Source organism: Xyrauchen texanus, chromosome 16, assembly GCF_025860055.1.
Source record: "Xyrauchen texanus isolate HMW12.3.18 chromosome 16, RBS_HiC_50CHRs, whole genome shotgun sequence".
NCBI lineage: Eukaryota > Metazoa > Chordata > Actinopteri > Cypriniformes > Catostomidae > Xyrauchen > Xyrauchen texanus.
In genome coordinates, this window is record NC_068291.1 from 26,415,988 (window position 1) to 26,427,667 (window position 11,680).

The window sequence follows — 11,680 nt, forward strand, 5'->3', positions numbered from 1 at the left end:
TTAAGCCCAGATTCAACTGCGTCAGTGCCTAATGCATTATATCATTAACAAGATCGACGATCTATGAATATATGGATTAATCTCACTCAGAATGCCAACAATTTCTACACATTTTCTTTTTCTACACAATTTTTTTTTATTATTGATATCCATATGCAGTATTTGGTTACAGACAAATCATTTAAACAGTGAAATAGATCAACTTCTCCATTTTGCATGCACACGACAGTATTTCACAGGAGACTGATGCCATGAGCTCCACCAACCCCACTCCCATTGGTTGCTGCTGAATGTCGCTCCTCATTTGCATGAAGTTAAACTTTTCTCAGCTTTGTGTTATCGCTGGACACTCCCACATCTGGTTGCCGACTTGTCACTTGTGTCGCTAGAAGTTGCCAGCTCTCATTGAAAATTCATGAGTTCAGTTCCTTGTGTGAATGGCGCTTTTAAGCCCTCACAGGGTTTAAAAGGTCATTGTCTCTGGGACTCATGTTCTCACTAAGAGAGTGAAAGAGACAGAGATAAATGCATTATGAATGTTAAGGCACCCCAGAGACTTCATGATGTCATGCAGAGGAAGTTGCTGTCTGCACTCTCACACAACTACAATCACTGACAACCCACCTTCAACTCATAAATGCAACCTGTACCGGCACACACACGGCTGCAGAACCAACTCACTATAGCCCCTTACACACACATGCAACCAGGTAAATGACTGCAAAATCACTGGGTTGGCTTTACTTGTAAATGCACCATATGTGCGGTTCACACATACCATCACTATGGAAATTTAGGTATAGGTAAGGATACAAATTCTCATTAAGGCAACATGCCAGAGCAAAAGTTACCAACAATTTCAATAGGGTTGTTCACACATGAACATTTCTGGAAAAGGCTGTAAAGCTGAAAGGGGTACTGACACTTTTACCCCATATACCTGTATTACACTCTATGTTTAGAATAATGTGCCATTAGTGATGAAGCATCATATTTGTAATGTTTTTTTGGTTTGTATTTTTGCCCGCATTCATTCTCCAGCAGTGGTTCAAAATGTAATTCCTTCCTCTTATCCTGACACTTTCTCTCAGCCCTGCAGTTTGCTGACTGTTCGGCTGTGACTGGACATGATATAAAACTGTTTTGTGATGGTATCTGGAGGTAATATACACATTACAAATGTTCTCTGACTGAATAAAAATGCTAGGTGCTGAATGAAACTACAGGTTGCCAGTAGGGGGTGCTGTGGTTTCAGTACAGCTCCAGGCTCCTTCAGCATAAACGCCCCATGAAAGAGAGAGAGCACATCTCCTATCCTGTCTGTCACGGTGCTCAGTTGTGTTTTGTGCAGAGTGTGCTGTTTTCACTGAAATTCAGTAGTAGACATGTTCATCTGCCCAGCACCTGTTAAGTTATTACATAGTCTGTCAGACTTGACCACCAATAGCAGAACAGACTCACTGATCTCATCACATCCTGATTGGTCTGGTTAGTCAAAGCCACATTGCTGTGATTCCACCTTGATTATGGTAATGAACAATGTTGTCTTTTGTCTTCTACAGCCTCAAATACTTCAGCCCATCAGCCACATCCCCAACGAGCCCCTCATCCAGGGAAGACTAGTAAGAACAGTCCCCACAGGGGGCCCCAGTGATGCCTGCACTGTAGTACAGAGGTCGCCTCTGTCCAGTCCTTCTGTCCCCTGTACTGGTATAGTACCATCTCCTGCTCTGAAAACTACTAGAGGCCCTCACGTGGATTCGAGATCTCTGCCTGATCCAGAAGAGTTGAGCCAGTTGCTTAGCACCCACCTTCACATCCAAGACAACCACAAGAGCGACTCACATGGCACTGGAGAACAGATTATGAGACCAACCCAAGACAACCTCCAAAACAAACTGCAAACCCCTCACCCCCTGTCCTTCTTCAGCCCTCGTGTCCTGCAGCCTCCCCATCTACACGAACGGATAACTCTCCCTGCTCTGCCTCTAGTTGGCGGTAGAGGGGTGAACCCAAAGCCTGGTCCCACATTGAACCAGAATGTCAAGCTGCTTCCTCCTCCAACCAGAGGTTTACCATGCTTCAGTGCCAGGAACCACGTCAGTTCACGGGGATTCATGTCCCAGCCCTGGCCTCCATTGGTCAGGAGAGATTCTGACCCCATTGAAGGGTTGGCTGACCCAGGACTCTTGCTCGAACACAAAGCTTCGGTACCGCTCAGTGTCTCCACAAGACTTGCAAAGCCAAAGATCAACTGAGCATAAGCTGCAGCCATAGAAGGATTAGACTACCTCCCTGAATGCATGGAGACACACACAGCTTGCACTTAAGAGTGTTTTTTTTTAGTGGCTAAAATCACAGGACAAAGTTGAATACAAACTTTTATGCTAAACAAAGCAGCTAAGCTATTGCACCTAACTATGCAACAAAACAGCTGTGTGTCACAATCAGTGCTTCTGTCCCACAAAACGGCTCTTTCACTTATAGGTCATCTTATTTCATTTCATAACCACTGAGAATCCTTTGCCACTCACAAAAACATAGTATTTGATACAAAGGCCTGCAATGCACAAAAGAGAAAAGACAGTAAAGGAGAGAAGAATTATTTAAAATTAGCAATGGAAAGCAGTAGATAAGTTTTGATTTTTACATGATATACATCAAGGTCATAATTGACGTGAGAGAAGTGTCATAGATTACCTGTGGAGCTCATTTTAGGCTCTCTGCTTCTTGATATTTCCCCATGTGGCATGCCCTCTGAACACCTGCAGAGATTCAGCTCTCACATTATGTGGTTTTATGACATTTACATCACCAATCTTCCGGGGTTAGACTGAGAAAACACACATTATAGTCTACGCATCCTAGAACTCCTCTGAAAGATTGAAAGTGTTATATCACAAGACCCAATGTACTTGTCTCTTTTTAGTTACAGTATTTTTAGTTACTGAATTTATCTGTTTGTCATGTACTACATGTGAATTCTCCACATAAATTCAAAGAAAATGTCCAAGAGGCAAAATTGGTTAACTTTTTCCTCCAGGGTTCATCATTCTTCTTCTAACATCTTGCATTTCCATTCAACATAGTCTCTTTGGCCTTTAGATCCATGGATTTGGCAGGAGGGTGCACAAACTGTTAGTGCTTCCTTGATTTTCACCTTTGGCATAAGTCGTGATCAGCAGATTTTCATTTTAATTAGGATCATGTCACCTATATTAATAAGGTTATTTTTCTTGATAATGGATAATGGCATGCTTGAAGCCGGAAACTTGTAATTATTTTCCTCTCCAGAAGTGGTATAAAAATTATTATGCTTTTTAATTATTTATACATTATACAGATGTTTACAGTTAAAATGCCTTTGTTAAGCTACTCACTGCTGCAGGATGGATCTAAAGAGCTTTTCTTGCCGTCTTTGGTGTTGACTAATATATGAAATAAATGTAAAATTTTGCTATAACTTTACACAGAAAAGTTTGGTAAGGGATTTTATCACACTAAAGTCATGTTAACATGCATATTGTTTATGTCTTCTGGCTATACTTTTGAAATGGTTAGAATTTTAAAAGTCTACGGATTGGCCCCATTCAGATGTCAAACTGTTGGCATTTATTCTGGCTCTGCAAGCAGTGATGACTTAAAAAAAAAAAATTAGCAAGGATTCAATACCTGGTATTGTATTTAATGATGTTGATGGTAAGATGCTAAGTGATGATTTTAAGGTTTTGCTGTGTAATGTTGAGACTAATTGGAAAGTTTGACCTGTGCCAAGTTTTAATTAGTTCAATTATTTCTCAGGTGACCACAATAGTGTTTTTTCCCCCCTGCATTCATAATGGGGAGGTCAGAATGCAGCTTAAAAACTCCCACAGAACACTGCTTGTGTCATTGTTTTCTGTTGATCTGAGATTAAGGTTGTTGGTCTTATCTTGTTTTCTTCAGAGAATGGCTTTCCATTCTCAAGATTTCATAAATGTGTTAGAAGTTTCATACTCCTACCCCAGATGGTCTTGAGTTTGAGATTTTGAGCTTGTGGCATACCTTTATACTTAATATAGTTAGTTCTGAAAACATGCACAATGTAAAACACAAAAATAATACACAAAGATCCACCGCATGGACATCTGTACTTATCCGTTCTGTGATTTTGTGAACAAGAACCCACTGTGTGTGTGTGTGTGTGTGCCATATATGTACTATGGTTATAGTGTGTATATTGATATATGGGTAAAAATTTACAATAAGGTTCATTTCATTAGCTAATGCATTAAGTATCAGAAACTAACAATGAACACAATATTTTTTTTCCAGAATGAACTTTTTTAATGATAGTTCATAAAAATTAATTTATTCATTGTTAGTTCATGTTCGCTCATAGTGCATTAACTGATGTACAACATTTGATTTAAAACAATTATTACTATGTTGAAATTAACATTTAACCAAGATTAATAAATGCTATACAGGTATTGTTCATTGTTGGTTCGTGTTCATTCATATTACTGTATTTACTAAAGTTAAAAAATGGAACCTTATTGTAAAGTGTTACCAATGCTATAACTGTGACAGTTTTCCCTGAATGTAAGGAGTCATACCTCATGGACATTTAATCAAAATCAAAATTGATTTACTGCCATTTTCCCACCATTTAATGGGCTGTGGGTGCTGTAACAGTCCCTCTCATGGGCCACATACTTCAAGACACACCCAAAACAGAGATGGTCAACCATGTCTAAGGAAAATCAATGAAACGGGGATCTGTGTGTGTGTGTGTGTTTCTCTGTGTCACCCAACTGTGTGGTTCTTCCAAGCAGCAAATCAATGGAGGGTTTGTTTTGTAATGCTTTGGAGACTGTTTGTTTGTATTTCTCTCTCTCTTGGTGTCTGCACGTATGCAAGAGGAGAGGGGTCCCGTGAAATGTGGTGTAGTCTTGCTTAATGAAAGTTGCAGAAGTGCATTGATTCCATCAGCTGCGGTCAGAGGTGAATTGCTCATGTCAATATGGCGCCTGTTTACAGCTTGGCTCATCGTGTTTTTACATTGCCTGTTAACGAGACTCAAATAAAAATCGTTTTAACTGACATACTGTAATTAAATATTGAGCTGGAGTTTTATGAGATAGTGCCAACCACAATTTTGGGGAACTATGCACTGTGGCATTTCTTAAATGTGTTATAATAGTGTCATAGATATGTTATAGATGCTTTATAAATGTTAGGCTTCTACATCCTATTCTGTTCTCACAATAAAGGCATTTTCATTCAAGTTGAAGTAGAACTGCAAAGTTAACCAAACCATTAAAACGGTATACAAAAATAAATTAACTAGTATTGTGTAAAATACACCTATGACTTGCTGCCCATGTGTGAATGAGCCTTCCTGTAGGGTTCTGTTCACCTAGAAAATTCCCTTAGAGCATGCAACAAAAAAAATCTCCCATTTTCCCTCCATATAGTTCATGTCATGCCATGTTTTTCACCTGTTGTTACTGAGAGTGAGCAGTATTGTGAAATAACTAACATACTCCATTAGCTTAATGAAAACCACAGCTGCCAGCCTGTTTGTGTGTGTGTGGACAGAAAAGATGTTTACTAACATGAGGACTGAATTCAAGCACTTTAAATTACCTGGTTTAACCTCCAGACAGGAGAAGACTGTGGTCTTTTTGACCTAGATGGATGCTGATTGATATCTGTTTGATTGTGTTTAAACGTCCTTTATTTGGCTGTTTATGTGTTTTGATGATCTTCTCCCTGTATGCCCTCTTCCAGTGGAAGGTTTGAGACTTTAATAAAGTGGAAGAAAAATATTCAAGCTGTTGAAGTGGTTTTGTTTTTCCATCGTAGAGTTTGATATATATATGTTTCACAGTTCCTTTCTCTGAGTCTGAGATATTCACTAACCATGATTTTTTTGCAGATCCCTCTTATTATATTTTACATTCAGCATTATTGTTCTGCATGTTCTAATACATCACTATCGGGACTGGTTTATGCCTCCTACCCTGTTCATTAACTATAAATCTACACATTGTGCAAAGTTTGTCCTGAACACTGTGTTAATAAACAGCCTTGCGAATATAAACAATAAGAGCTGAAAATCAACACGTCCAGAAGAAAAGTATGTTTTTTTTTTAATTAATTTTTTTCTACATACATAAAGTGAAATAAAATTGTTCCGCCAGGTTCCTACTGCAATTTAGAAACAGACATGCCGCAGTTAATATTTGTTCCTATAAGAATGGTAATAAATAGGAACCTTCTGCAATTGTCTAGGCAAGCCATTTTTATTTGTATGGTAATGCAAAGTGTATTACTTAGGCATGATAAAGTGACATCAAAGTTACAAGTGGAATTTGTAAGGTTTAAGGTACAGATTTTCAGTTCAGCCTGAAATGTGGCTGTTGTCAGAGCAACTCTAAAATCAGAAGTCTGGTTCTAAGTGTGGGTGGCATACGAGCTAAACTAGTCTCACTATTTACTCATCCTTGTGTCATAACTTCCTTTATTCTGTCTGACAAGAACAAACACTGCTCTTTCTATATACTGTAGCAAAGCATAAAGTGACCAGATGCTGTCAAAACAGCTCTATAAAAGCAGTCCTAATGAAGTGTACGCTATATTTCAAGCATTCTATGAGAAACACTGAAATGTAAGTTATTACCTGAAAATATTTCCCTTCAGCCCTCATGTTTAATTTGAGAAGACATGTCACACCAGGTTTGACGGCACTGGTTCTTGTGTTTCTTGTATTCGAACGTGATGCTGGAAATGATCACATTTAATTTTTCACATTTCACAAGTGTTCATTTTTGGGTGAACTATTCCTTTAAATAAGAAAAAAAAAGCAAGAAATTAGAATAGCAAATTGAGAGTAACAAGATCAAATAGTCTTGCTGTTCTCAGCAAACACTACCATTTAAAATGTTTAAATAAGATATTCGCTTTTTAAAAGAAGCATACTTTTTTCACCTACAATGCATTTCATAGATTTAAAAATGTACAATTTTAAATGCCTTTTTCTCTTTCAAATAAATGCTTTTCTTCAAATGTTCTGTTGATGAAAGAATCCTCCACTTGTAGCAGTGACTTCACTGTTGCAGATTAAACTGGTGTGTACTCTTTAATGAAGCTGCCAGCTGTGGACTCGTGAGATGTGCTTCTTAAACTAGAGACTCTATTGCACTTATCCTCTTGTTGTAATACAGCAGGTGCTTCCACTTCTTTCTCGGTCGAGTTTGCGGTCTTATAAACAGTAGTGAACATTCAGAGCCTTCATCTCTCGACAGAACAATAAACCATTGAATGTATATACTGGATATACAGGGTTGGGAGGGTTACTTTTGAAATGTATTCCACAAATTACAGAATACATGCTGTAAAATGTCATTTGTAACATATTCTGTTAGATTACTCAAGGTCAGTAATGTAATCTAAATACTTTGGATTACTTCTTCAGCACTGGTAGATTTTTTCAATTGTTTTGACTAAACTCTACCAGTACAGTAAGACAAAATACACGTTAAACATACTTTCTTTGAAAAACTTAAATATCTTATGCAGTGTTGTTAATTAATGAAATTGATCTTGTTTTAAGGATTTTTAGATATTTTTACAGGAAAATATAAAAATAAAATATTATCAAGAATGTTTTTTTTTGCCCTAATATCAAAGGTCTTACAAGAAAAAATTAATTATGATCTAACTTGAATTTTCTTGATTAAAAAATAGGATCGTGGTTGGTAACACGTGCATGTAAAATGGCTAGAAATAGCATTTTAGCTTAGCATAAAGCTGATAATTTACACAAGGTTTATTTCTTCTACTCCAAACTTGATTCAAACTTCTCTGTCTGCACGTATGAATGTAACACATCATAAGAAAGTGTTTCACCGCTGTTCAAATACACTTTGGATCACATAATTTATATGTATAAATGTTTTCCATCTGAATACTCTAAATATTAAATTACACAAATGATAATAAAATGCAAAGTAATCTCTTCAGTAATCAAAATACATTCTGAATGTAACTGTATTGTAATTACCAATTATTTAAATTGTAACTGTAGTGGAATACATTTACTTATATTTTGTATTTTAGATACATAATCCTGTTACATGTATTCCGTTAATCCCCCAACCCTGAGTTATATATATATATATATATACATACACTAGAGGCCAAAATTTTGGAATAATTTACAGATTTTGCTCTGGTGAATAAAAGTACCAATTTCTTTCCATAAAAGTGTAATTTAACGGATCACAGTGTATAGTCAGGACATTAATAACGTGATAAATTACTATTACAATTTGATTTTTCTTTTATTACTTAAACCACTTCAAAGATTTCTCATCAAAAAATTCTCCACATGCAGAAATGACAGCTTTGCAGATCCTTGGCATTCTAGCTGTCAGTTTGTCCAGATACTCAGGTGCCCCTTTCACCCCAATCTTCTTGTTGCACTTGCCGTAGATGTCTTGTCACGCACTTTAGAGTCTAGCGGATCCCACAAAATGGGGTTAAGATCCATAACACTCTTTTCTAATGATCTGTTGTCTGTGTTTCTTTACCCACTCTAACCATTTATTTTTGTTTTTCTTGCTTCAAAAGTGGCTTTTTCTTTGCAATTCTTCCCATAAGGCCTGCACCCCTGAGTCATCTCTATACTGTTGTACATGAAAATGGTGTTGAGCGGGTAGAATTCAATGAAGCTGTCAGCTGAGGACATGAGGCGTCTATTTCTCAAACTAGAGACACTGATGTACTTATCCTCTTGTTTAGTTGTACATCTAGCCTTCAACATCTATTTCTGTCCTTGTTAGAGCCAGTTGTCCTTTGTCTTTGAAGACTGTAGTGTTCAGCTCTGTATGAAATCTTCAGCTTTTTGGCTATTTCAAGCATTGTATAGCCTTCATTCCTCAAAACAATGATTTGCTGATTAGTTTCTAGTGAAAAGTGATTCTTTTTTTTGCCATTTTGGCCTAATATTGACTGCCAAGACGTACCAGTTAATGCATACTGTGGCAACTCAAAAACAAGCATAAATACAATGTTAAGCTTCATTTAACAAACCAAATAGCTTTTAGCATTGTTTGATATAATGGGAATGATTTTCTAGTACCAAATTAGCAATTTAGTATGATTACTCAAGGATAAGGTGTTGGAGTGATGGTTGCTGGAAATGGGGCCTGTCTAGATTTGATTTGATCAAATATGACTTATTTCAAATAGTGATTGTGCTGTTTTTACATCAGTAATGTCCTGACAATACTTTGTGATCAGTTGAATGCCAGGTGAATGAAAGTACCAATTTCCTTCTGAAACAGTTTGTCTGCCAGTGTGTGTGTATGTACATGTGTGTATATATATATATATATATATATATATATATATATATATATATATATATATTTCTGACTACTTCAGAAATGTAAGAGTACTTAATTTTCTAGCAACTGAACAAAGACACTATATTGCAATTTCCACACTTCATTAAGTATCACAATGGCTTTCAATTGTCCTACTAATAAAATGGAACCAAATGAGCACATTAGAATGATTTATATGGAGACAATATGCTGCCTTATATATTTGTATAAGTATTGCAAAAGACAAAGCTGTGTTTATTTGCAAAAAACAAACAAACATGTATGTTGTAAACAAAACCCAGGAGTTGAGATCCTTTTTTTAATCAGCAACAGACTTTTGGCATCAATTCTTTAGCAACATTATTTTTTCTTTGAGTTTCACCTTGCGGAAATACATTTTTTCTTTGCAATGCTCCATTTAATGTATGCAGTACCTCTTTCCCTTTGCACTGTATTTCCATTTGAGCTCCACTATAGTGTGTCCGGTTTCGAAGGCTGCGTGCTTGCTAGGATGCAGTATACCGAGCGTCCTCCTTTAAACAAGCCTTGTTTAAACGAGATGGCCTTCATTTGACAAATGGAAACAGAACTTATCATGGTTGCTATGACAGCACACCACTAGTTAACAAGCGAGTGAGAAGGGTAAAAGCCCCTTTGGAAGGGAGTGTATGAGGTCAATTTTTGGAATTAAAGTTGAAGTTTACATACACCTCAGCCAAATACATTTAAACTCAGTTTTTCCCAGTTCCTTACATTTAATTGTAGAAAACATTCACTGTCTTATGTCAGTTAGGATCAATATTTTAAGAATGTAAAATGTCTAATAAAATGTGTGTTAAAAGAATAATAGAAGAGAGAATGATTTATTTCAGCTTTTATTTCTTTCATCACATTCCCAGTGGATCAGAAGTTACATACACTTTTTTAGTATTTGATAGCATTGCCTTTAAATTGTTTAACTGGGGTCAAACATTTTGGGTAGCCTTCCAAAAGCTTCTCACAATAAGTTGCTGGAATTTTGGCCCATTCCTCCAGACAGAACTGCTGCAACTGAGTCAGGTTTGTAGGCCTACTTGCTCACACATGCTTTTTCAGTTCTGCCCACAAAATTTCTATCGGATTGAGGTCAGGGCTTTGTGATGGCCACTCCAATACCTTGACTTTGTTGTCCTTAAGCCATTTTGCCACAGCTTTGTAGGTATGCTTGGGGTTATTGTCCATTTGGAAGACCCATTTGCAACCGAGCTTTAACGTCCTGGCTGATGTCTTGACATGTTGCTTCAGTATATCCACATAATTTTCCTTCCTCATTTTGTGAAGTGCACCAGTCCCTCCTGCAGTAAAGCACCCCCCAACATGATGCTGCCACCCTCATGCTTCACGGTTGTGAGGGTGTTCTTCAGCTTGCAAGCCTTAACCTTTTTTCCTCCAAACATAATGTCTAGGTTACGTATGTAACCTCCGTTCCCTGATGGAGGGAACGAGACATTGTGTCGAAGAAGCGACTCTAGGGGTCTCTCTTGAGGGCCGAATATATCTCTGATCTATGAAAAAAGGCCAATAAGAAGTTGGCAGACAGTATTTGCATACCCCGCTCCAAGACATATGGGTATAAAAGCGGGGAAATACGTCGAGTTCATTCAGGATTTTTCTGAGGAGCTGGAAATGGTCCGGCCACAACAGTGGCTTGGCTCAGCAACGTGGCCAGGAGGACACAACATCTCGTTCCCTCCATCAGGGAACGGAGGTTACATACGTAACCTAGACCCACAGGGCTAGGGAGGAGTCTTCCAGGGAGCCGAGTTAGTGGGATCTCCTGGGAGAAAAAGTGCACGATTTTACCTCGGCCGAGGGAAAGGGCGCTCGGCGCAAGCGGTCCACCGGGTCAATCCGTCAGCGTGTTATCGAGTTCTACCTGCTCGGACCTGAGAAAACATGGGACGAAACTGACTCTACCCTGAGATTGTAAAATCTTGCAAGGGTATTTGGTGTTGCCCAACACGCTGCTCTGCATATGTCTGCCAGGGAGATGCCTCTGGCCAGTGCCCATGAGGACACAACACTCCCTGTCGAGTGTGCTTGGACCCGCAAGGGTAGGGGCACGGCCTGTCTCCTGTTTGGAGATAGCGTTCCCTTTCCGCTGTCCACCAAGGCAGACAAAGAGCTGCTCAGAACATCTATCTGCGTGCGGTTCAAGTAGGTAGGCAAAGCACGTACCAGACACAGCAACGAAGGGCTGGGCCTGCTTCCTCCCGGGGCAGCTTTGCTTGCAGGTTCACTACCTGGTCTCTAAAGGGCGTGGT

At 38.3% G+C, this 11,680-nt stretch overlaps 1 protein-coding gene across 3 annotated transcripts in view; it reads left to right on the forward strand.

The window, feature by feature from the left end:
- The window catches only part of ccser2a (coiled-coil serine-rich protein 2a), a 78,642-nt gene extending 72,829 nt beyond the window's left edge, over positions 1–5,813 (forward strand). Inside the window, exon 12 of one of the 3 annotated variants that reach the window (XM_052145384.1) lies at positions 1,563–1,791. In XM_052145384.1, the coding sequence (XP_052001344.1) occupies positions 1,563–1,654 (92 nt within the window). In that variant the 3' untranslated portion in view covers positions 1,655–1,791. Of the gene's footprint in view, positions 1–1,562 lie in introns of all 3 variants that reach the window. The other 2 variants (XM_052145383.1, XM_052145382.1) reach the window with 2 other exon arrangements.
- The last annotated feature ends 5,867 nt before the right edge of the window (positions 5,814–11,680 follow it).